General features: G+C 27.4%; 2 protein-coding genes across 2 annotated transcripts; one reads left to right on the top strand and one right to left on the bottom strand.

Annotated features, from left to right (window-relative positions):
- The first annotated feature begins 1,567 nt into the window (after nucleotides 1-1,567).
- On the top strand, nucleotides 1,568-4,582 carry LOC136986611 (metal cation symporter ZIP8-like). The gene is made up of 8 exons (XM_067284194.1): nucleotides 1,568-1,972; nucleotides 2,220-2,388; nucleotides 2,447-2,616; nucleotides 2,688-2,813; nucleotides 3,435-3,614; nucleotides 3,673-3,886; nucleotides 3,963-4,150; nucleotides 4,228-4,582. Exons 1-8 carry the CDS (start codon nucleotides 1,727-1,729, stop codon nucleotides 4,411-4,413), a joined length of 1,479 nt encoding a protein of 492 aa, XP_067140295.1. The 5' UTR covers nucleotides 1,568-1,726; the 3' UTR covers nucleotides 4,414-4,582.
- A 4,508-nt stretch (nucleotides 4,583-9,090) lies between these two features.
- Nucleotides 9,091-26,060, bottom strand: LOC136986529 (Bardet-Biedl syndrome 2 protein homolog). The gene is made up of 19 exons (XM_067284079.1): nucleotides 25,903-26,060; nucleotides 23,201-23,341; nucleotides 22,912-23,130; nucleotides 22,715-22,840; nucleotides 20,745-20,807; nucleotides 20,328-20,510; nucleotides 16,870-16,956; nucleotides 16,661-16,796; nucleotides 16,500-16,597; nucleotides 16,284-16,397; nucleotides 16,158-16,214; nucleotides 14,173-14,270; nucleotides 13,315-13,422; nucleotides 13,103-13,232; nucleotides 12,897-13,025; nucleotides 10,356-10,493; nucleotides 10,171-10,283; nucleotides 9,945-10,093; nucleotides 9,091-9,872 (listed from the first exon to the last, which is right to left on the bottom strand). The coding sequence occupies exons 2-19, from the start codon at nucleotides 23,315-23,317 to the stop codon at nucleotides 9,772-9,774; spliced, it is 2,166 nt and encodes a 721-aa protein (XP_067140180.1). The 5' UTR covers nucleotides 23,318-23,341; nucleotides 25,903-26,060; the 3' UTR covers nucleotides 9,091-9,771.
- Nucleotides 26,061-27,493: the final 1,433 nt, after the last annotated feature.

Here is a 27,493-nt window from a genome sequence, read left to right on the forward strand (position 1 = left end):
ATAAATTTTAACCTTTATATACATCGTAATTATCTATTTTAAGTTCTGTTTTACTTGGAAATTATGCGTAATTCAATTAAATTCAAGTTTAATATCGTGTCGAGCGATCAAGGAAATGTTTTTAATACAGAGTATTGTATACAGGAAATGAATTGCGTTTGTTTTGATTAATATTTTGCTTTCTAAATTAAAAAAAAAAAAACAATATAAATATTAATTTTTAGATAATATTGTGTAAATTTTTTTTATGATTTTGAAAGAAACTCGGTAATTTTAGCAAATTTTTTGTAGTAATAAAGTAATTAAATAAGACAGAAGTTTGGCTGATTTTTAGGCCACTTCTATGATCAGAGCCGAAGAGAAAGAGGGGAACCGCACTGGGGCCTAGATCTGTACAGGATCCAGGAGTCTATATAATAAAATTTAAATTATAAAGCCTAGAAATTCAATTTAAGTAATTTCAATTAAAAATACAATAAAAGAAGACATTTCAATTACAAGGAAAGAAGTGTAATAAACCAAGAATGTTAAGTCAGAAAAAATAGAGAAGCCCGGGAGGCCCTAGTCCTAGGGTCTGGGTCGAATGGCGAAGGCTATTAGGCATCAGTTTATCGCTCTGGGGGCACTGAATCGAATCTGAGCGAACCATTCCATGTAAAATTCTTGGATAATGTCCCGGATATGTTGGGCCTCATCCCTCAGCACTCGGTCGCTCCCATTGTGGGTCTGGTCGAAACCATGACAGTTATGATTTTAAACAGTTTCTCTTAGTAACCACAGTAAGAAAAAAGCCTAGTGTCTTGCCCAGTGTACAGCCCTAATTATAGTAGTCTAAGATATTTCATACTATAACCAGTCCATAGATCACGATTCAAAATAGGCATATTATCAAAATATTCTTATCTTACAGCGTTATTATTACACAAGTAATCATACTATAAAGATTAAATGATTGTAGATTAATGAAATTATGAAATAAATTAATTAATAATGTAAATAAAATAAGGAATACTAAAGAAAGTTTTTACTATATTTTTATATATAGAAAACTATACATAAATTTTTATTAATTTCCGCATAAAATTTAGGAATGTTTAGCATATTTAAACATATATTTCTCGGAAATGGCAGGTTTTAGTGCTACATATAATAGGTTATTGGGAATAAATAAACGAATATAAAAGCATTTCGACCATATCCAAGCAAAAATTTTGCCATAAAAATCGATAACGACATTTAATTTTATACGAAACGATCATATTGGCCAGCAAAGATACAAATTTTTTCCATAAATTTCCGTGTTTCGACAGCATAACTGAAAAAAGAAACAAATAAATAACGCGACTAGTTGGCCTAGAAGTTTTACAGAAAGGACATTATTTTATTTTATTTTTTAAATTTTATTTGCATACGAATAAACGTATTAACTTTCGATTTTCTTTAGTTTGAATATATTTTCAATGTCGAATAAATTAGAAAACATTCCTAGAAACGAAACACGATCCCCCTGAAGGCAATAAACGAAGTTAAAACAGTTCAACTTAGAAGTAAGGTTATGTAATTCTAACTTGTTCAATCGCCTAATCAGTGGAGTTAATAATACGAGACAATTGTAAACGTTCGGTTCGATTGGTCGAATGTTTAGTAATCGCGCCAACTTAAATGTGAACAGAAATTGAAACATTGACTCGCTGACATGTCGAGTCGACAGAACTTTTAACTAAGAATGGACATTGCGCTTTTATTCGTTATCTTGCAAGCTTTATATACGACTAAAGCTTACAAATTGGAAGATGTACAAGCTTCTTCGTGGCAAAATCTGTTACGTTCTTCGTCACCGACTAAAAACAGGGATGAATTAATTAATGATTTCACTACTTTCGTTCGCGATCTTCGTCATTCCTTTGTCAATGGACCTAACGTTTCTTGCCTATCTTCCGACCAAACACTTTGTAATTACGACATTAATAATGTGAGTAGATTTCTGTTTATATTTTTAACCTCGTTAGTATATGTCGAGTATATTTATTTGGATTAGTATAAAATTTTCGGTAACAGTAGTAAAATTATTTAAGTGCTTGTAATTATCTATGGCAAATTATACTTAATTAACTCATAGTTCTGAGTTATTTTATTCAGAAATTTTGGATCTTTTCTTTATTTTATACAAAACAAATTTATTAATTTTAGTATTGTAATTTATAATAAATTCTTTTCAGTGTCTATCTCCCGAGGAACTCTTCGATCTGCTTCCAAACACAACAGAAACTTTAAACGATGCGTTGAATCGCCTTTGCCCCGTATTACTTTCACAAATGTATCAAGGATTTAACTGCCATCATCAATCCTTAGACACTAAACCCAAAACCAAACCATCCGCAATTGCAGGTAATTGATCAAATTTATTTAATTCTCTACAGCACTACAATTTCTCGATTCTTTCCAGTATGGGGACTTGGAATTCTTTGCATCACAGTCATCAGCGCTTGTTCTTTAGTCGGTGTGCTCGTTTTACCAGTATTAAGTAAAGATCTATATAAAAATTTACTCATGCTCTTCGAAGGATTAGCTGTAGGGAGTTTAGGAAGCAGCGCTGTTTTTCATCTTATACCGCAAGTATGATATCCTCAAATTCTGATTCTTTCAATTACAAAATAAGTTATCTTAAATTTTCTTCTATTGCAAAGGCTTTCAATTTACTTGGACAAGATGCGGAGCATGATTATCTATGGAAGGCTGCCATTATATTTAGTGGAATATATGTATTCTTTCTCAGTGAACACTTGATGAAAATAGTCATGGATGCCAGAAAGGTAAGAATTTGTATTTTAAAATATTAAAAAATATATATAATTTCTTCGTCTTCCCTGTAGTCCAGTTTGATGGTTTGATAGGGCGATTTGCCAAAGTTGGTGCCTCTCGGGAGGACTTTCTATGGGAAACTGGCCCTTATTTAAGTGCTAGTATGTAAATAAAACCAGGAAACTCCACATGGCCAGTCCGTTGGTGAAGTGCGAACCCACGAGTTTAAGTGGTTTTATTCACTCGGCCATTGGTGATTAGTCCAGTTAGAATGATCTGGGAAATTCAGGAGACAATCATTAGGAAACTTTCCATCTTACTCAGTCTGTCCTTGCCTTTTCTTGTTAGATCTCATAAATTTGATATACTTGTAGTTCATTTCTAAATTCTGTTGGTCTAGCTTCTTCTTGTGTTCTTGACCGAACAGGTTCTGGAAGGGTTCACCCTTCCAGAACCTGTTTGGCCTTGATCTTTGAATAAGACCGAACCATTTCAGTTGTTTTCATTTTGTCCTTATATTTGGACTTTTAGCAACAGTTCTTTGCGATCTGTATAGGAAATTCTTAATAACTTTCTGTAGCATTTCAATTGAGAATATAATCTAAACTTATATGTATATTATTCTTTAACAGAAGAGAAAACACCAAGAAACTAATATTAAATGTTTACTCTCTCATAAATCATTTAATGTGGATAATCCAGAAAAGGATAACTGTTCTATCATTAATTTTACAAACAACATAATGAAAGATGGAGAATCGGAAGAAACTAGTATGGATATTAGCCATTCTCACTTTAATGATGACAGTCATGTAAGTATATCTTTGTATTATAAATGTATGTAGAGAAACTATATTAATTACCTTCCAGGTATCACTAACATATCATAATCACGATCATAACTTGCCATTACGGAAAGACGGGGTTAACACGGTGGCCACTGTAGCATGGATGATCATATTTGGAGATGGATTTCATAACTTTATCGATGGTTTATCAATAGGAGCAGCCTTTTCCGAAAGTATCTTGGCCGGGATAAGCATATCTGTAGCCGTTGTTTGTGAGGAATTTCCTCACGAATTAGGTATATATTAACAATAGAATGAATGCGTAATTATTCCTTAATGGATAATTTTCTTATACAGTATTCTTTTTTTCAGGTGATTTTGCAGTATTAATTAACGCAGGAATGTCAATGAAACAAGCTTTGATATACAATTTCATGTCGGCCTGTACGTGTTATATCGGTTTTATATTTGGTGTGGTATTAGGAGACTTAGCAGAAGGAAGTTATTATATCTTCGCTTTTGCTGGAGGAATGTTTCTGTACATATCTTTAGTAGACATGGTAAATTATTTTTTAAGTCTTAAAGAAAAAATATACCAAATTTCAATATTAAATTTTCATTAACTGAACGTTTGTAGATGGGAGAATTAAACGATGCCATTAGAGAAACTCAACCGAAAGGAGTTGGTAAAACATTAAAAGTATTCCTCCTTCAAAATATAGGCATTCTTATTGGTGTAGTGTCCTTGTTTGTGTTGGCAAGATATAGCGAAAAGATCAATTTCGATTCCTTTTATCAGACAGAAGAACCTTTAATAAGTTAAAAGTTCCGGAAATAAAAGTGTGAATGATCAAAGACTTTATGTTTAAAGAATTTATTTATTATATTTGTAATGTTAAAAATGTATTTTTAAATGCATACCTTCTATACATCTAAAAATATTTGTTATTATTGTTAAATAGTCTTTAATAAAATGTTATATTTTTATTTTATTCTACTTAATTATTGCATTATCCAACATCGTTTTATATAGTTTTACACGGTATTTTATAACTTTTAGAAATAAATAAGAATTTGAAATGTATTCGGTTATTTCAAAGTGTGAAGTTGCTGGAATGGCATCAGTCTGCTCTACTGTTAAATGAATTAATCTACAATAATTGCTATATATTTTCTTTTAAATAATAATAATAATAAAGTATGGAGGTATTTGAGACAACTTCTTTAATTTTCAAGATAACTTTAGAGTTAGTGCTGGATTTAAATAAAAACTATAGTTTCATAACATGGGATCCTCAAGCTGTCAAATTTATCAACATCTGATGAAGGAGAAAGAACCACTTATAAACTTATATGTAATATCTTTGGCCATAATTCAAAATCTGGCTTTGTTTATACGACTAATATAAGTTCCTATAATAATTCTTATAGGACCAAATATCATCTGTAAAGGCATCAGTCCACTGTTTTGGAGATTTGTGTTCAAGTTGAAATTAGCATAATTTGGTTTTAGTCAGCCAAATATAATTTTAGTACTAAACAAAAACTAAAACTATACATATATAAAGTCTAAAAGAAACTAAACTTACAAATATGACTACAACAATATTAGTTTAATCTCAGGAAATTCTTTCAGTTGATTTTACCTGAATATGACTATGTTTACTTTCATTTTCAGGTAAAATCAAATACAATACTCCCCTATCCCCACTGTGGATTTGACAATAGGCATTGAAAGATAGACTCTTAGTTCCCGGATAGGAAAAAGTTATATCCTATTTTTTCTTTTCATTAATGGACCAACAAAAGTATAAAATTTTGAAGAGAAAATTTCTGAAATAATTTTTTATATAGTTTTAATTGACTTTTTGAATTATTCATTTTTTATTACTATTTTACTTGTGACTATTAAGTAATTATTTATATAATTTCTTACTGATTCTGATAAGTTCACTGATTAATTCACTAATTAATCAGTTAACAAGTTTTTAATATCTAATAAAACAATTAAATACATACAATTTATGGTCTACATTTTACTATTGTTCACATCATATCATAAATTTATGCTAATTTTAATAAGATAGTTGTGAATTTGTGTTTTTAATGTTTAATAAACTTTAAAAATGAAATTAGTTGTGTTTGTTTATATTCTAAATTGCTATATCTTAACAAAAAAAATTCACTCTTGAACAATTATTACATAAAAATTAAAAATATGAAATAGCTTTAAACTATTTTCTATTTAAACACTCTCTTTTATAAAATATTTTTATAAAACATAATAATAATTATATATCATACAATTTTCAATTTTAGCACACAAATTCAAACAAATCTACAAGAAAATTCAGAAACAGGATGTATTTCTTTTGCAAATTGAGCCATAGATAGCAATCTGAGACTTGAACAGACCATTATATTTGAGATGTAAACTGAGATGGTTTGATTGAATTTGTTATATTAATACTTGGATTACACATTAGTGGCTAATCTTTTGCATAACTGAAGTTTGGAACTCCTGCACTAAATTACCTATGAAAAATTATGAACAAGTGGAATGAATTCATATCTGATTTTTACAGAAAAATAGAAAATACTACAGACTAATTCTGTCCATTATAAACAGACCTAATCTAAAAACTATGTCAGCCATTAGTAAACAATGAGGAAGTATCATATAAATTTCTGTGTATATCCTGTCTACTCGGACCTTGTCTATTAATAAGACTTATTATACTGGTGTAGTTTCTGATTAGAAAATAGAGAAGGTCTAAGTCAAAATAAAGATATTTTGCTTATATTCTAAACTGCTATATGTTAGCTTAAAAAATTCACTCTTGAACAATTATTAAAAATATGAAATAGATTTTCAGGTGAAAATATATTTTGACTTTTGACTAAGATCTCCTCTATTTGCTAATCAGAAACTAAATCAGTATAATAAGTCCTATTAATAAACAAGGTCCAAGTAGACAGGATATACACAGAAATTTAAAAGAGTAAGGACACAGAAGTAAAAAGAATTATCATATTAACTCATATTAATTATGAAAAATCAGGAGTGCTACAATTGGATCCAAAGTCTACCATAGAAAATTTTCTTAACGATTCTTCAAAAGATTGAATGCATAAAATTTTTTATAGATAAATCAGTTCATTTCTAAAACTGGTTAGTCAAGATATCAAATTTTTATACAAAATGAGCATTTTTCACAGAAATATTAAAGAATGATATAAAAACAAAACAATGAATGACATATTATTTTTATATCACATATTAAACTCATTTATGTAATAAATTTTTAATTTTTATTTCAAAATATTTTATATAGATCATTTTTGAAGATTATAAATTATACTTTTATTAAATACCATAATTTTGACATTATCAGAGAATATTTCACTTTTATAAATTAGTTTCTTAAATATTTAATAAATAAAAATATTTAAAATCACATAAAAAATATTTTATACTATTGACATTATACTGGTAAAAACTAAAATTAGTAAATTTCACTTAAACTCGTTAATTGTTTTAAAACATTATTATATATGTTCTAATTATAAGTTAGCATTAAAAATTTATTCATTTGTAATATTTTACTTTTGTTAAAAAAGTTTCTACATTGTAGAGTACTTAAAGAAAAATATTTTTAAATTTCATTAAATTTATTTTTGTTTAATGGATTGGATATATTTTTGCAAGAGATCAGAATATTGTCAGCTAAATGGCAACAATTTTTCCATAATTTGCAATAAAGTTTATCAGTTCAAATAAAGAATGAATAATAATATGAATTAAGCTCAGGTGGAGTAGGATAATACTTTTAATGGCTTCAATCTAGATCAGGTGTCACCAAACTTTTTCAACTGAGAGAATGACGAGCGTGGGCTATATAACCATTTGTTCAATACAGCACACCGAATACACAATAAATAAAGACAACCAGCATATTTAGTTACCAATACACAAACGCAATTGCTGCAGCAAGCTCGCAATCGCTTTCCTTAGTAACTTCATTGCAGGTAGTTATACAAAAAGTGCTCTGATATCCAAAGTTGCAAGAAGGCGCCAAATTTTTTATTTCATTGATTTATCTAAAAATTTTATTACTGTCAGATGCGACAATCAGATTGGACTAATTTTGGCATTTTTACTTACACTTATTTTAATTTTTTTACATAGTAACTTTATCTACAATCTATGTTGTTTCCATATAAATAATTACATTTTAGCTCATTCGTGGTACAGTGCAGCAACAGGCCGGATGAACTGACGTTGCGGGCCGTAGTTTGGTGACCCCTGATCTAGATTAATTTTACGCAATAAAATTTTATTTACGTAAGACAATTTATTTTCTAGGATTCATATATAAAAATTTATAGTTTGTTTTAATTTGAGTATTTCAATTAAAATTACCGTAAACATTATTTTTTCATAAATAATTTTTATTCATTCATAAAGTGCAAATCAATTATAATACAAATGTGTAAAAGAATCATCATAAAGAAATCACTGCTTGTACTGTACGTCTTCATACCCAATACAAAAGAAATGTTTTCAATCAAAATTGGACCATTTTTATTGTAAAATCTGGCATGTAACAGCTTAGAATAATGCAGAATATAATATACTGTATTTACTTGCATATAAGACGAGATGTGACTTTAAAGATCAAAATAAAGAAAATTAGATTTATTAATACAATTCTAATTTCATTTCATTTAATCACAAGTAAAATATCAAATGAACGTAAATGCACACATTGTCCCACAAAAATTACTGGCATTTTAAACTTTAAGGAAAAATCTTATAAAATCAACAACATAATTTGTTTGTGTAAAGCTGGACAATCCAGAATCTTTTTTTGCCAATTCTTAACAGTCGAATTCACTCTCCATCAATTACACTTATGAGTTTCTCCGAATTCTGATTTCCCGAATAATCATGTGTTTTCATGTGGGAATGGATTAAAACTTATATCATGCTCCCAAGTGATTTTGGATTTTCAATCTGGAATTCAATTCAAAAGCTTTTCTTTTCCTATTTCTATTCATCTTTACTCCTGACAATATACAAGAACAATTCAAATGACCCAGATAAAATATTTATGTTTTAAATACAAGAGTTACTGGTAAGCATCTGGTAAAACAATGCGAATACACAGTTCACAAAAACTATTTGCAAAAACGCAAAGAATGTTTCGTTCATGCATATAGTACAACTTAGAAATTTAAATCTGTGATAAATGAATAAAAACCTCATCTTATATGCATGTGAATATGGTATATTGTATTTCTGTACAAATAAGAGCATGTTCTTATATGTGAATATCACTTGTTTTTGCATTTTAGAAACACATTTTAGTGCTTTGCTTATAAAAGCACTGCACTGATGCATCAACATAAATTAAATGTAATGGAATGATAAAGTAACTATTCAGTGACATCTCTGTGGTAATTATTATTAAAAAAAAAAATGCTTCCTATATTATAAGTTTGTTTAAAAATAGTGAACTTTGCATAAAAATACTGCTGATTTTGCCCCCATCTATAAGAACATGTTATTATATGTATGGAAATATAGTACATACAAGCTTGAATGCATTCTGTACCACGTGTATTCTATGCTTACTATAAAGCTGCAAGATTTTAAGCTGAAGATGGTCATATCCTAACTGAAAATGTTTCTTTTGTTTAATAAATGTTAACTTTCTGAAACAAATAGCAATTTCTTTATTTACAAAGATGATGCCAAGTTCATAACTTTTTATTAAAAAACTCATTATCACACTACTAAAAATTAATTTAATTATAAAAATTACATATTGAGTGAATTTCTGAGAGTTGTTTTTGCACTCATAATAAAATTTAATAATATTTTCATTAATCATTTTCAATGCATATTATTACAATAAATCACAGAGCAGTTTCAAAATATCACAGCATTAATATTGGTCCCAATATCTAAAGACAGGCTGGCACATTTAAAACTATTTACAAATATAATGTACAAAATAAATATAATTTAATTTATTAAAATAATGCATTTATTGCAAACTTTAATTTTTTTTTTAATTTGAAAATTGATAGAATTAAGAATTATTATAACTTCTTAAAAATCATGCATCATACAGTAATCAGTCAAACTAAAGTGAATTTCAGCATCTATGTCTATTCAAGCTTCACCTGTCTGAATAATTTTAATTAAAGAATTCAAATTATTGTTCTTGATAGCATTGCGACATTTACCAATAACTTGTGTCTTGGGTTTTCCAGCTAATAAAATTATTTTATTACACAAATAAAATAATTAAACTTTTAATAAAGAAATTGAAATACGTTACTCACCTCTAAGATGTCCAGCTCTTTGAATAATTTGATTAATTTGTTTCAAGCAATTCAAAAGCTCCTCGTGATTATTAGATCGTATCTTATAATTGCTAATTAGCTCATGGTTGAGAGCATGTAATTCCTGATACCACTTTCTCATAGCTTTGCTTAAATTATAACAATGTCTGACATTTTAATTTTATATTTTACAGTTAATTCTCTATGAAATAAATAAATAACTTACTAATTTCCCATTAGACGAGCATCTTCAGCATGTATAACAAAACTACGAATTGCACCTGAATTATCAGCCATGTCGGCTGAAAGCCTCTGTCGAACAGATTGCAACTCTTCTACCTGTTTATTCATTAAATAAATAATTCATTTATTAAGAGAACTGACTGCAAAGACTGAATTAAAAATTTTTACTTTTGATAATAAGTTATTTAATATTTCTATTTGTTGAGGAAATTCTGCTGTCACTTGCAGATCATCAATGTTGAAATACTGAACCATTGATTGAATTACATCACCAGCCATTTCCATATCATCTGTCATAACTGTTACCTGTAAATAAATAAGCTTTGTCTTGAATTTAATTACTTTTTTTATAGCTTGATTAAATTATATTTCTTAGAATAGTGCTGTCAAGAGAACATTTGTCAGCTGAACCTTTGTCTAAGGAGAGAAGGTCAAACTGATCTTTAGAAACTGTTCGAATGGTAGGAATATTCATATAGCCATTTAATTCCAGAACTTTTTAAAAAGCAAATTCTGTTTTTACTCAAGTTTAAATTTTGTTTCTTTTTTTTAATGTTAACTAATATTTATTACCTCTTCTTTGAAACCGTGTTTGATGATTGTTTGACTATGAACCCAAAGTTGAGTTTTAATTAAACACTTGGCTTTATTAACTAGTGGTTAAACTAATTAGTTTATATTACTTATTCATATTAACTCATTTAGTTCAATTACTAGTCCACTACTATTTCAGTACCATAAAACAAATGTACTGTACTTTGCATAGGGATGCTTACAGTGCTGAAGCACCCCCCTTGATACCAAAGCAATCAGTTCTGTTACTTTAAAATAAAAATAAATATAATATTACATATTGCATGGCTTTAGATAACTAAAGTAATTCTAAGGTAATTGAGCAACATTCTCAATAAACATCGAGAGACAGATGCCTTGAGCAGCATCCATATTCTCAAAATCTTGAATATGCCACTGACTTTGTACCATTTACCAAATGCCTGGCCTATCATGGAAAATCATGAATAAAATGATTTAGTTTCAACTCACTCCTATATATGGAATCATAATCTACCTTCCTGAAGTTATTAGATCTTCCCACAGTTCTTTGCTTCCTCATATTCAAAATTTTCTTTAAAAATGTGCATTTTTTTTTAATACTGTTTTTTACTTTTATGGTACTTTCTGAAGTCAGAATAAAGTTAAGTTTATTTTAATTATTTCTAAATATTGTTATGTCTTAAAGTTGTCATGATTTATTATAGTTACAACTCAAAAGTTGACACAAAGGAGGTTATGCTTCTACTATGAGTTAGGTTGAATGTACTTTAAAATAGCTTAAAAGAGGCACAAAATAATCCTAACATTTGTTTTTATTTTATACTAATTGGGATTTCTATTACTGACAGTTAAATACTATTAAAATATGAGAATGGTTGTGTTTCAAATAGCCATAAAAATACAATCAGGGAGTTTATCATTTTTGAATAGAAGGGAGAACTTTTCCTGGGAAAACAGAACAGTGCAGTGTTTATGCATTTTCAGCCACACAATGATCAAAGTCTGGATGGGGCTAAGTTCTGCTCATTTACGGAGTACAGTTGGGAAGATGTGTTAGAAGCCAGCAATTCACTAAAGCAGATTAAGTGTGTTTGAAATCCCAAAAATTAAAAACATCTGGTTTTCGGTTAGGTTTAAGAGATTTGTTTTCCAAACAAAAATTTGCTGAAATGATAATTTTGTGTATACTCAATAGATAATAAAACAGATATTATTCTGAAATAATTTGGTTTTTTCATCAACATTAATTTTTTTTATATCTAATCGATGCTATAGTACAAAGTAAGCATATTATTATGATAACTTTATTCCAATTTAATTTATTCTCTTAACTTTCAGCACATTTTAACAGTGGTGTAATTTCTTCAATGGGAATACTTTAACCACATTTTATTGTGCTATATAAAAAAATTTACCCATCAATTAGTTTGCAATTCTGATATGTGTTTCTACAGTCTTTGCACAGTGTGTGTACAAAACTTTAACCTTATAGCTTTAACTGGAAAAGATTTATTAATCTTTCTTTACAGAATGGGGAAAAAGTGGTGAATAGAATACTCCACTTTATGGTACTAATAACTAGTTCATTAATAAATGAGTCTGTGCTTTCAAAAAAATTGTCATTTATTCTACCCACAATATATTTAATTTGTAACAACAGTTTTTCCTGTAAGAATTAAAGAATTTCATAAAAACTTTATTAATTTCACAAGTTTTAAAGATAAAAAGAATTTTCAGAATCTTCTATAAATGATAATAATTTATAAGTATCATATATGATCAATATAAATTTTATAGTCTAAAGCTGCTTTTAAAGTTTATTTTAAGCATGATGTAAATTATTTTTCTTTTCATTTTTAAAATTTGAATAAAATTTTCATGTAAGTCATCATTTATTGATTAATAATTGAAATAAATTTATAAACTGGTTTTTTTCATATATTGTAATTTGAATATACAGTGAGTATTATTTTAAATTTAATATGACTTAAATAAACATGCATTAATAAATTTAATAAAAGTAGACAGCCACACTACTTTTTCAGATAGCCAAATTTGGCTATCAGAAAAAACAGTGTGGATTTACAATAGGTAACAAAAATTTTTTGATTTAAAAATTTAATAAAATGTTTTAAAATAAACTTAATAGCTTACATCTCCAGAATTATCCATTTTAATTACTAATAATTGAGATGTGCGAAGTGAAAGAAAACTTATTTTGACATCTCCTTTCACTTCATATTCATTTGATAGTAAAAAGTTTTGATTGATCCATGTAACCATCTGAAAAATAATTAAAATTTTGCAAAAAGTTATTTTTCAAGCCATTATAAATTATTTTTATAGCAATTTTTATTTACCCTTTGTATTCTATCATTAATGATAAAATTAACATAACTTTTTGGTTCTTCTTTGATAGGTTCTGTACATAATGAATACATTGAAAATCTTGGCAGTTGACGAGTTAATTCAAAAACGTGATAATGCACACTAAAAATTTTTTAAAGTAAAATTTTGTGAATCATATAAAACATAGAAACAAATTGTTTATTGCAAATGTATATATGATTACCTTGTCCTATATCCAACTAATGCTTTGATATGAAGATCAATGGGAATATCTTTTGGAGGAAAAAGAGGTATATGAACTATTGAACTTAACTGATTTTCCTTTGGATGACTAAAAGAAAAATTTATTTATTCTCAAAAAGTTTTTAATAAAATATTGAAAAATAATTTATTTTATTTTAATGAAATATTTTTATGTATAAGAATATTTAATTACATGAATACATGAATATAATATTTAAATACATGACTTTTTAATTACTTATTTACAGTAAATAGATTAAAAAATAATATTTCTATTGGCTTACTTTACTTTACCAAGCAATTTTTAATATTTGTAAGAGTATTTCAAAGTTTTAATTCTATTACAATATTATAATTTTAATTTGATATTCATTCGATTTTGAAGTTAATTTTTTGTTCAATGTATAAATCAACCATATTTTTTTTTCATTGTATAAATATTTACAGAAATTAATTTAAAAACAACAATTTCATACCAGTATGTTACCTGTAATTTACTGTTTTATATGAAAAGCATAACTTTTCAATGCAGAATTAAAAAAAGAAAAGTCAATTCTTAGTAATTTTTGAAAAATATATAGACTTAAATAAATGTCTGAATATCAGAAGCTACAATAAAAAATTACAATATATAGATTGTCAATAGTATTATATATATAAATATGTTTGTAATTTTCTATCATATTACAACAAAAACATCAAAGTGTTATAAATTTCATTGACATGAATTCTTTAAAATACTTGCAATTATTTGAAAGAAATAATTTTTTCAATACTTATCATCACTATTAAATATACTGTACTAATAAAAATGTTAGAAAGAAAATAATAGACTTACACTACATGACTTTCTCCATCAAATATACCCTCTGCAAAAATTAACACAGATTTTATAATTGTATCATTACTTGTTTGTAATGATATATCAACATGTGGCTAAAAAAAAAAGAAAATTAATTAATTAAAATAATTGAAACAAATGAATAAAGTATTTAAAAAATATATTAATGTAGCATTTCCTATTTTTTTCTTAAAATTTGCTTTAGAACAATAAATCAATTGTAATATATACAGATTACTTAAACACATTTCCTGTGAACTATTATGAATATCCTGTATGAGGAAGATTCAATAAATAAGGTTAGTAGCACTGCTAAAGAAAACTCATGTAGTGTCAAGGCTGAGACTAATATTAAAAGAGTATACAATAATGCAATCCTATGCCAATAGTCATCCCAGCCAAGTGGCATTTGCATCCACCATGTAGTTTACAAAGTGACATTGCCCAAATTAAACTGCACCAGAATCAAACAGCAAGCTGTTATTCCATTGGCCACAGGTCACTTATGAGGTCCATTGTAGGGTGTATGCATAATTGGAGTGTCATGCATGTGGTTGCAAAAAGCTTGAAAGTGGGTTCAAAATTTAAAGAGACTGAAAAACATAGATGATAAGCTGCATAGACATATGAACAAGCTTTTTGTAGTGACATGAACTCCTCTCCATATTGTGCACACATTCTGTGATGTATCTCACTAGGTCTAATGCTATCAAAACTGAAATAACAGCTTGCTGTTTGATTCTGGTGCAGTTTAATATGGATGATGCCATTTTGTAAATCACATGATAGATATAAACGTCACTTGGCAGAGATGATTATTGGGAAAGAACTATATTATTGTATACTCTATTATTATTAATCTCTATTATCTCCTTGTAGCTATGTTATTTTTCTTTAACAGCATTACTAACCTTATTTATTAAATCTGTCTCATATCATCAATATAAAAAATTTATAAATTTCATTATTTAAACATCTTTAACATCTTAAATAACATCCATCTTTCACATATCTTAATTTATTTAAAACTAAAAAAATATAAATTCTTATCATTTAATTTTAACTTTGATATTTATCAACTTTGGCAGATTTCATTTCCTTTGTGAACAAATTTTGAATCTACTTTTATTTTTAAAACTTTCACCCATTATTAAATTTAATAGTTTAAATAATATCTGTTCATTAAAAACTTTGCTAATTTTTGATAAAACTGAAATTTTTTGAAATACAAGTATTTAATAAGACAACAGTCATTTACATATTCACATATGTATTTATACAGGTGTTGAACATACAATCTAAAACATACAATCAAGTAAGGTAAAGACAGTAATTGACACTAAGAAAAAATATTCCATTTCTGCTAATAACTTAAATATTTATTTTGAAACAAAAACAATTCCTAGCATAATTGCTACACAAACTTTCTGTAGTTAACTTAAAATTATTTTGAAAAAATATATGTTAATTAAAAAAGAAAAAAATTTTAATTCTTGAATCAATGTCCTTGCCCTATTAGCTGACACAGCCTAAAACAAAAATCACTACAAGTTGACATTTAACCATCAACAACAATTAAATGTAGATAATTGCTATTTAATCCTATCTCCAGTTACAATTATTTTTGGCATTGGAAGTACATCTATTATTTGTGAATAAGTAATAATTCTAATATTGGATTCATTTTGTTTAAAAACAGTCTTTCCATCATTGCAGCAATTCATTCCCATAACTTCAAAATCATCTTTTATATCTTCTAAATAATATATACATATTTGTAGAGATTTACCTGAGAAAATATCTTGGAAATGTCAACCATTAGTGCAATGTCAAGCTTTAGTGACTTTACCTTAAATTTACTTAATTTACATATCTTTATTCCAAATGTTTGAAAAATTACATATATATAGTTTGTATATTTTTAAAAACAATATAATAATTAAGATATATAAATTTAAAAGCTATAATTAAATTATACATACTGCTTTGTTCTCAGATCCACTATTTATAGACAGTGCTGTTTTCAATTGTGTATTTGCCTGTGAAGAAATTTACAAATTTAAAAGTATTCAAATGATTTTCAAAAAGAAATTGTAATTACTTATTACAGGAATAACACCATAGTTATCATTTTCATGGCTAGGTTTATTCAAAGTCCTTGTTCCACCACTACTACCAATTCTTGAATTCTCTTCATAATTTCTAAGTTCCAACAAGAGAGTCTAAAATATAATTATTTTATATCATAAATATTATTATATAAACATATCTGTTTAGCATTTTTTAAAGTTTAACGTATGCATGAAGTATTGTTAGTGTTTAACCTGTTTTCGCTGACTCAATTCTTTGATTGTTTCTTGTTCAAAACTTGCGTCTAATATGTGATGTCTCATTTCTGTAGTACTTGCACCATAGCCTCTAACTAAAATTAATCAAATTTAAAATATTTAATAACTAATATAAAATTGTTAATTAAATAATTAACCTTCTCCATCAACTGAACAAAATATAAGTTCTTCTTGTCCATTTTTTAAATAATCTCCTTTAACAATTCCAGCAATACAATGAGAAAAATTATCTTTGAATACAACTTCTCCTGACTGAACATTTCTTGCATCAATCTGAAAAAGGGAATACAATTTAAATAATAATAATAAAAATAATAGCTGTTTAAAAAATTAATTTAATTTATACTTTTCCATTACTCCATCCAGTTATAAGTTCAGGAACACCATCACCATCAATATCAAAATTAAATATACATATTGCTTGGTTTTTTGACTGGAATTTTAAAAATAAATTGTTAAAACAGGAAAAAGAAATTATTCCTACATACTTAGTTAATATAATCAAATTTTTATAAATTACAAAAAATAATTACATTATATATATTATATTAGAATTAATAATATAAATTGCTTACCCTTCAAACAAAAGATTTTACATATATGATTATATGTATAATCTATCAGAATTCATTTATGAATCTTGTTAAAATTTAAACAGGCAATGAATGCAATTCTTTTAATAGTCATTCTTACTGTAATGCACTTGCCATGTAAACAATTTTTAACCATTTGTAAAATTTTTGAATTGTTGAAATATATAAAAAATGTTGTGTCTTAATTTTTTGTCATTATGTTATTTAAAAAATGATATAGTATAAATACTGTCTGGGAAATTGCTTAAAAAAATAAAACTTCTAAAGAAATTTGCACAAAACTTTTGTCAAATAGTTTGCTTCATATGAACAAGGAGAAATAGTCAAAATTTATTTTTGTTTTGTTAAATATCACTAAAACTTAAAATCTTAATCTCATCATTATTAAACATTCATACAGTATTCTTATTTGGTTTCATTTGAATAAATATATTAATAACTTTTTAGTAAAAGCATAAAATGTTTGAAAATTGCAGTTATAATCCATGCATTCACTCATGTAACAAGAAATAATGCATTTATCACATGATTAATTTTAATTCAATATTAATAAAGTTATTTGAAAGTATTAATATATGATAAATATTTATCATATAATTTTCTTCTGCAGATCGGAGACTTTCAATTTTATTTAGATTGTGCAGCTATTTTACTCACAAATCTATAAAAATACAATAATGCAGTAACTCTTAAACATAGTTTAGCCTTGAAGTAGACTATTGGAACACTTTCACATTGGTTATTGTAAATATATAAAAAAGTTTCAATTAAGTGTCACAGAAAAATGTACTAATTTATCAAATATATTTCTGGCAGAATAATTAATGATTAATCAAAGAAAAGCAAAATATATATTCTGTTAAAATGTTTCCTGGGAGATATCTGTTGTTATTTAACCAGTTAGCATTCAGTATTCATTATTTATGTAAGACTTTTTATTGCAATAAGAACAACTTGTTTTTCTAATATCCAGATTTTTGAAATATCTTCTGAGTATATCTTCTTTGTTCTTTCTGCTTTGTAGTTATTCATTCTGTATCCTCATTTATGAATTTGCAGAAAGCAATTTGTAATTTTGATCTAGATCCAAGATTTCATTACTTATAACAATAATAATAATAAATATTTTTCTATCATTATTGATTAACATTCAATAAACAGTTTTTGAATTCCTATCTAACAATAACAAATGTTTTTACAATAATGTGTAGAAAAAGTGTGTTTATAATTAAATCATTTTCTTTCTAAAAATATAAAATTAATTATAATAATTGTTTTTTTCAACATATATTACTATACTCTTTATAAAATTTTATTGCTCTATTTTTTCATTGAATTTTTTTATAATTATGAATATATTTCTGCTGTGAGTACAGTTACTTATATTGAAAAATATTGTTGAAATTTTTAATCTTTATATAAAAGACTATATTATCATAATATTTTTATTCTACATTGATATCTGAAGAAGAAACTTATTTTATTGTGATATGAACTCTTCTTTTAACTTTTTCATTTTATAAATATTAAACTAGAAGATACAGAAATTATACTTATTACTGAAGCTGACAGAACTTTTAAAAATATGAATAAAATATACAGTCAAACCTGTTTTTATGCGGTGGATAGGGACCGCATAAAAAAAACGCATTAAAAAAATCGCACGAAACTTCAAGAGTGGCTATAAAAAATAGTTTTCGCAACACAATTAAAAAAATATTTTTTTTATGCGGTCAATAGGGACCGCATAAAAAAAGTCTCACATAGAAAATAACTCAAAACCGTACGAAATAGAATTTATTGACAACAGATGTCAGCACTTGACTGCATCATCTCGTCTATCGTCTGTTTTACATATTTTTGTCCAGGTGGTGTTTTGTTGACTTAAAAAATAAATTATTTCATTTTTTGCATATTCGTGCAATAATATTACTATAATAAGTTCATTTATGCTATAATAAGTTTATTTAGCTATAATAAGTCAACGTGAGACATGACTAATCGCACGAGACTAGTTGCCAACTATACCGCACAAAAAAAATCGCATAAAAAAATCGCACAAAAAAAAGACTGCATAAAAACAGGTTTGACTGTAATTACATATAATAAATATATATATAAAATATAAAATCTTCCTGATGAATGCAACATCATCAAAAAAATGCAATATTTTTCTTGTGAATGTGCATAGATTATAATTCTCACTGAAAGGTTTTTTTTAGAAACTAAATGGCTATTTTGAAAATTGATTATATAAAAATTTGAAGATCTTATCTGCTGTTAGAGAAAGTCTTTAGAGCAAAGTGGCTCATACCTCAAGAAATAAATGTAAATAGTAATGTCTTTTATTAGTAAAAAGTTTAATATATTTCTATTTCTTCATCCATGTGAGTCCAAGAACTTACTGACCCAATATATATATTGGGTCAGTAAGTAAAAGTAAGTAAGTAAAAAAAATGAATTTTACAATAGTAAAACTTACTTTAATTAAACTTGAATTCATGACTATTTACAAAAATATAAAATTTTCGAGTCTTTCTACTTCCTGTTTCACTCCACCACAGAAGTAACAGTGTATTGGCTTGAATAAACTTCAGTAGAACAAATGGTAAGCTATAAAAAAACTGCACACAGTTAAAATTGATCGAAACGCCGATCTTTTATTTGAGGATTCGGCGTCCTTTAAAACTAAAACAATGATTACAACTTTTAATTACAACTACCTTGCTCTTTAGCACAATATATTACTGGTTCAGGCCCTCTGGTGGCGGTTTTGTAAATAGTCATGAATTCAAGTTTAATTGAAGATATCCTGGGGTGTTCATGTTATCATGTATGCTTGTATGCAAATGAACTTTAGGATTACCCAAAACCGCCACCAGAGGGCCTGAACTAGTAATATATTGTGCTAAAGAGCAAGGTAGTTGTAATTAAAAGTTGTAATCATTGTTTTAGTTTTAAAGGACGCCGAATCCTCAAATAAAAGGTCGGCGTTTCGATCAATTTTAACTGTGTGAAGTTTTTTTATAACTTACCGTTTGTTCTACTGAAGTTTATTCAAGCCAATACACTGTTACTTCTGTGGTGGAGTGAAACAGGAAGTAGAAAGACTCGAAAATTTTATATTTTTGTAAATAGTCATGAATTCAAGTTTAATTGAAGATATCCTGGGGTGTTCATGTTATCATGTATGCTTGTATGCAAAACTTACTTTGATTCTCCAAGATCTTTCAGTTCCTTTATATACACCAACAGTACCATTAGCCAAGGCATATCCAAAATAATCCCCTAATATTGGACAGAGACCAGTAACCGCTTCTGTTTCCGTCATTTCAGATATTATTTCATCATCTTTAAATACTCTAATGTCAAAATCTTCTGAACCAACCAGCAACTGAAAAATTAAAAAACATAATATAATTTAAAATTTATAAATTTTAATTTTTATATCTAATATTTAAAACAATTTGATGAAATTTAACAGAACTATAAAATATATAGTAATAATATAATAGATATAATAGATTATATAAAATATGTATTTAATAAATATGATAGGAAAAGCTCTTATAAAATTTTTCAAACTGTTGTTACATTAATTCAATAAAAATATTAAAATATATCTAACCTCATTTAAACCATCTTGATTAAAATCACACAATGACATTGAACTCACATTGTCTCCTGTCACCTATCAAATAATTTCATAAATATTGAAGTACATTATACAAAATTAACTAAGAAACTAAAATTCAAATTGAAACTGTAATAAAAATAAATAAACTTTAAAAGATAGAATTGTGTAAAAGTAATTACAGAGAAGCAAAAAAAAAAAATGACATGATTAAAAACAAAGCTAATATACTAACTACTGTAGTCATGCAATACAAATACAGTTGCATCCACTTAAGTAAGCATCCTTGGGATTGCTGTGCCATGCTCCATTACCCAAGGTAACCAGATTACCCAACAAGTGTTAATGGTATTCAAGTCTTTTCATTTTTTTCAAGTCTTGAAAGCTCTATGTAACTTATGACATACTTGGAAATGTTAGAATTCATTATCACATAATTTTACTACACACACATTGTACTGGTTTCCATTCTTATATCATCAATTTTATTGTTCTATCAAATAATCAGTAAATACAGTATATTTACGAGTCACATTATTATCACTTATTCTCAGAAATGCAATAGAAGGCCTAGATGAGAAGATGTGAACATCCTTGCTCCAAAATTTCTGAATGCTCTCTAATGAGACATACAGTATAAAAACAAATAAGTTGAGTATTGCCTTAAAGTAAGGACATATAACATCTGAAATCTGGCTCTAATCACTTTTTGCCTTTTCCTCTCAACATAAGGATGTGATCTGCACTGCTTTGTTCATATACATTTCATGATCCCTTTTTAATATGTAATTGCTTCTCATATGTATGTCCTGTAAAACCAACATGTTCATTATGATTCTGTGAGAAATCATTTGATTGTCCATTTACTAGAAAACTGAACAATGGAAGTTTCACCAAATATTATAGTGTAAAGAGTCCTGTTGCCAAGCATTTTTTGGGTGCCTAGTCTTGAATTATGTAAGTAGTAATATGAATGTGTTGGAAATATCATGTGTTATACTCTCATTCAGCAAATGGTCTCACTAAATGAATTGATACCATGTGATATTCTTAACATATTCATATTACTACTCACATAACTGAAGAACAGGCATCCTGGGGTGATGTACAGTATCGTAAGTTTAAAAATAGAAGATCCTTGTAAATATTTCTTAAAATTATAGTGCTCTCTTATGAGGACTTCTGCTCTAAAAATGCCATTGACCAGGTGCTCACTTAAATGAACGCTGTTATCCAGTTCTATATTAACAGGAATCCAGCTAACATAAAACATAGGGGAGAAAAATCAGGAATATGAGAAACAACTCTCTTAAAATGAATTGTTCCCTTATCCAGTGTAAAGTGGATTTGACTGTACCTAACTATCATTCTTACACTAAATTATAACACAGTTAAAGTGACTTTACATTATCCAGAAGCTTTTAAATTGGAAGTATTATATGTAATAAATGTATTAATAGGCAATCTTAATCTAAATTCTACATGCTAGTTTATAATAGTAACTAATGCCATAAAAAGCATATTTCTTGAATAAATATATTAAACATTATGCTTATATTCATAAGTAAATTTTCATTATCCCAGTTAATAAAACTGTAAGGGTAATAAGAATAATTGACAAAAATTACTTCATTTAGATTTATGGTAGAGGCAGTTATGCCAGTCTTGTATTAAATATTATTATTATTCATTTTTGAATTAAATTAATAAATTTAGACTATTCTAGAAGAAAAGTTTGATCCAGAGCAGAATGATCTTGCCTTCTTATTTTCACTCCAAACTGCATAATATCTATGAAATTAATTAGTCAAGTTCTAGCCAGCACTTAATATAGCCATATCACTTGATTACTACTACAATTTGGGTTTGATTGTCTATATGTATTTATAATACATATAAAATTTAGATATTTATATGCACAGAATGTCAAAAATCATTTAATATATAAAAAAAATGACACTTACTGTCCAAAATGAATCATTTCCTTCATGGTCAAATCCTTGAATTGAACAGTTTCCACCAATTAAAGCTAAAGGTTTATGTCTATTACCTAAATCTCCAACTGTAATACAATTTGCTCCATCTGCTACCTGAAACATTTAAATTAACTCTAATAAATGATGATGATAATTAAAGAGCCTCAACAGTTAAGTAAACTTACATCTTTATAGAAAATATCTGTATTATTTTCTACATCATAGGCTAAGACATTTGTAGGAGTTCCAACAATCAAAATATCTGCAGCATCAGGTTTTAATCTCCCAGCAGCAACAGATGATATAGTCTGATTTATATTTAAAAGACTAATTTCTGATGAAGATCCAGTTGTTTGTCTTCCTCCTAGTTGTCGTGCTTTAGCATGTGGATTGTGAATAAATATCTAAATTAAAAATATAAAAATTTAAATTTTGTTTGAATGCATAATATATAAAATACATTAATTGTAATACCTTATCAGAAGAAGTTACAGCTGTAATACATGGATTAATTCCATCGTATAACCCAATTGTGACTCTATGAGGTAATATTTTATGATTAACATTTACAGTAAATACAGGAACTAACATTTTCCTTGCAATTTAATTTTTATTCTGAAATAAAATATAAAATTTAACTTAAATTATCCAATATATTTAGAAAATAAACATTTATGAAAATGAATTTTTGCTTAACTCTTAACACAACTATCTCTTTCAAATAATAATAGCTTTCTTGAATGTTAGCACCTATCAAAAAATTTTCTATTTTCTTTTGTTTTTAATTTTATTAATTTAATAATAATTTGAATGAGCAAAGGTCTTGCCAGTAGGCCCCACAGCCTGGCAACAGTAATACAGGCTATCACTATGATAACAACAGTAATACAGGCTACAGTAATACAGGCTAGTTCTAGTCATTTTGAATGTTGCACTCTACTATTATTTAGCAATAGGTAATTGATAAAAAAAAAAAAAAACACTGTTGTTAAACACAATGCTTTATTAACTTAGAACACAGTGAACATGTTAACTATAATTTTATGTCTAGATTAAACATATCAGAAAAAACATTTTCTAAACCTGAAAGTACAATGTAGTATTTGAACCTCAATAATATTTTATAGTTCACAAACTCCTAGAACATTCTCACTGTTTATCAAAAGTTGTTTTTGACCAGTGGTCATTTTTTACCTTTTCCATCAAAAATAGTAAGACTTTTTTGATGACTTGTGCACCTACAACAATGTACAGTACTATTCTGAAAATGTATGCAGTGCATCACCTCTTAATTTTTTCAACTTTGTTACATTAGAAGGATGTAAGGATTTGTGACCTGCCAGGGAAATGCACTGGTATGCCCCAATGAAAAGTTATAAACAACAGTTTTTTTGAGGATTTTGAAGGTGGTATCAGAAGTGCCCATCGATCTTCTAATAGACCCTTGTCCAATCTATGGTTAAAAATAGCATCTTATGTTCTTACATTTTTTAATAAATAAGTTATTTTTAATTCAATCAATTCATCTGTATTTTCCCCCTAAATTTTCATATCTGATGACGAATTATTCTTCAATAATAAATTCAAATAAGAAAAAAATAACTATACATTCAACAGGAAAATAACTACAGTCAAACCTGTTTTTATGCGCTCTTTTTATGCGCGATTTTTATTTGTGCGATTTTTTTAATGCGAATTTTTAATTTGTGCGGTATAGTTGGCGACTAGTCTCGTGCGATTCGTCATGTCTCGCGTTGACTTATTATAGCTAAATAAACTTATTATAGCATAAATGCACTTATTATAGTAATATTATTGCATGAATATGCAAAAAATGAAATAATTTACTTTTTAAGTCAACAAAACACCACCTGGACAAAAATATGTAAAACAGACGATAGACCAGACGATGCAGTCAAGTGCTGACATCTGTTGTCAATAAATTCTATTTCGTACGGTTTTGAGTTATTTTCTATGTGAGACTTTTTTTATGCGGTCCCTGTTGACCGCATAAAAAAATTATTTTTTTAATTGTGTTGCGAAAACTATTATTTACAGCCATTCGTGAAGTTTCGTGAGATTTTTTTAATGCGTTTTTTTAATGCGGTCCCTATCCCCCGCATAAAAACAGGTTTGACTGTATATATTAAGAAATAAATCACAAAATTACCAACAGTTACTAAAAAATTAATTTTGATTTACTTTGTCAAACATATAATAAAGTATGGATGATTTCAATTTTGTTCATTGCAGGTGAGACTGATCTTGCAGTCAGTGCACTCACACCTTCTTTGATAGGTAAATGCACTTGAACAGGGCCTAAATTTAGAGCCCAAAAGTTGGTTAAGGTTTGTCTCAGCATTTAGAGAGGCCTTGCAAAAGCCAATTCTGACTATAAAAGAGTCAATTCACATGAGAAGGAATAGAAAATGACACCTTAAATAAGTCAATCATAATAAATATAAGAATATCTACTACATTTAAACCTAAATATTTCGTAAGGTTAGACTAATATATACTAATTACTGTTTGACAATACTGCCCAATAACTAAGGCTAAAATTATAACACTATTTTAATGAACACCAGTAAATAATAACAAAAAACATACCTTTATCATAGATCAAAATTAAATTACACTTCTATATATATAGAAACTATAAAATTTAAGAATTATTAATGCTTGATTATAACAAGCTTAATATTGCTATTACACCATGAGGATTAAAATATTCCACTTATTCCAATGTCAACTCTTTAGTTTGAATCAATTTAAGGATGCTTGCACTAAAGAAGCCAATGGAACTGTCATTGAATTTGTTAATGTTCACAGTGTTTACATAATAAAATGGGCTCAATTCAAGCTCTGAACAAGACGGTTGGAACCTTAACAGAGCCCATAGGAGCAAAAAAGTCAAAGGAAACATATCTCAGACAAAACAGTATTAACTACTTGTGAATATTGCTGAAAGTCTTCAGGATTATATATTTTCAATAGATGATTATATACAAATAATAACTGAGAAAATACTTTAAACTTTCATAAAGTAAATTACAAAATAAAAATATAAATTATTATACATTTAATTCATAATTTAGTAGTAGTTACTTTTAGGTAATTTGTATATAGTATATCTATATGTAATTTCACTAAAAGTAACTTTTACTCATATTTACATTACCAACAACTTTTATACCGTATATGATTCTTGGAAATACTTATATATATTTAATACTACTTCTATATTCAATTATTCATTTGAAATTATTTCTTCTTAACTAGGAAACGTTCAATTTCCCTTCACAGATTCAACTGAAAGCACCACGCTCTTCGATCGAAGTGTAATCAAAACACAAAGCGCCCTCTCGTAGCAGAACTCTAACTTACAGAAATATATTATTATTATTATTATTATTATTATTATTAAAAAACTCGTCGATATAAAAACATTAATCTAAGCATTTTATAATTTAAAAAATATTAAATTAATTTAATGATAATAAAAATTGTGATTTATACTTAAGTGTAATGTATTTAAAAGTTAACGATTATAATAAATATTTCGATTTCCACACAACAGATGGCGCTTGAGATTGGTTCTTTTTTAAACTAAATTTTAATTTTTTAAAATTATTAAAAGATTGTTTGCTGTTTTTTACCAAATAATTAAACTTAGTTTAACGTACTTAATTTATTCTATTAATAGTTATATAAGAAAAAGAAATTCGATAAATAAGATACTCATCCCTAATATATCCAGCCATACCAAGTAGCAGAAGGGATTGGATTCGACCACCCACACATCCCACTATTACTTGGTTTAGAATTAACAGAGGGGTAGGAAGTTGTCATCAAACTAGCTGACATTGTGTTTGTTGCTCTTGCCCCCGCTGGCTAATACTCTCCCATATGTGACACAAACTTGTGTAAATAGTGGTTTGTACCTACTCCACTACAAATCTTGACACTTATCTGTCCTGTTTGGGTTTAAATTTATCGCCATTAATACCTTCAATCGTCGTAGCAACATAAGTAACAATAAAAATAGAAATTGATGTGTTTTAAAATAATTTTTGCAATAATACAACTCGAACGCGAATGTGATGACATAGGTTCCTGCTAATAAAAGCTTTTGTTTCCTTTTTTATCTGCATCAGATCGAACGCTTATGAGGCCTAAGATAGGGGAAAAAACCCCTCTTGGCACTCCTAAATGCATAGAACAGTGTAAACTTTGCCACAATGTACGGGTCTTGTGTAGAATTTTGCTATTTAGAAGACTTAATAATTAAGTAATTGACCTATTATACGTGTTAGAAATATGTTTTTATAACTGTTTTCGATATAAGAAATAAAAAAAAACAAGAAATTAGTGGTAAACATATAATTTTAAGAGCGCAAAATCTTGAATTTTAATTGAAAGTCGGCAAAGATGAAAAAATGGCATTCTTTCCTTGAAGAACAAGCTTGAAAAGCGGCTCATCGTAAAGTCTTCACTTAAAACATGTTGACACTCTCTTCTATTTTCCAAGTTTGCCCAGTTGTGGCGGTTCTTTGACAAAAAAATCCGGTTACACTAGAGTAACACATTACTTCCAAAGCTATGTTTGTGGAGCGGGTTTTCTTCTGTTTGCTAGATAGAATATTTGTCTCATTTTACAATCTGTCAGCTTTCACAATCTAGAATCTTTTTTTTTTTTCTTTCAGGTTTTTAACATTTATTTAATAGATAAAAGTTTATACAAGTTTCCATTTCCGTCTCGGATTT

This window comes from Centruroides vittatus, unplaced genomic scaffold (genome assembly GCF_030686945.1).
Source record: "Centruroides vittatus isolate TY-2023 unplaced genomic scaffold, ASM3068694v2 scaffold_1152, whole genome shotgun sequence".
Taxonomy (NCBI): Eukaryota; Metazoa; Arthropoda; class Arachnida; order Scorpiones; family Buthidae; genus Centruroides; species Centruroides vittatus.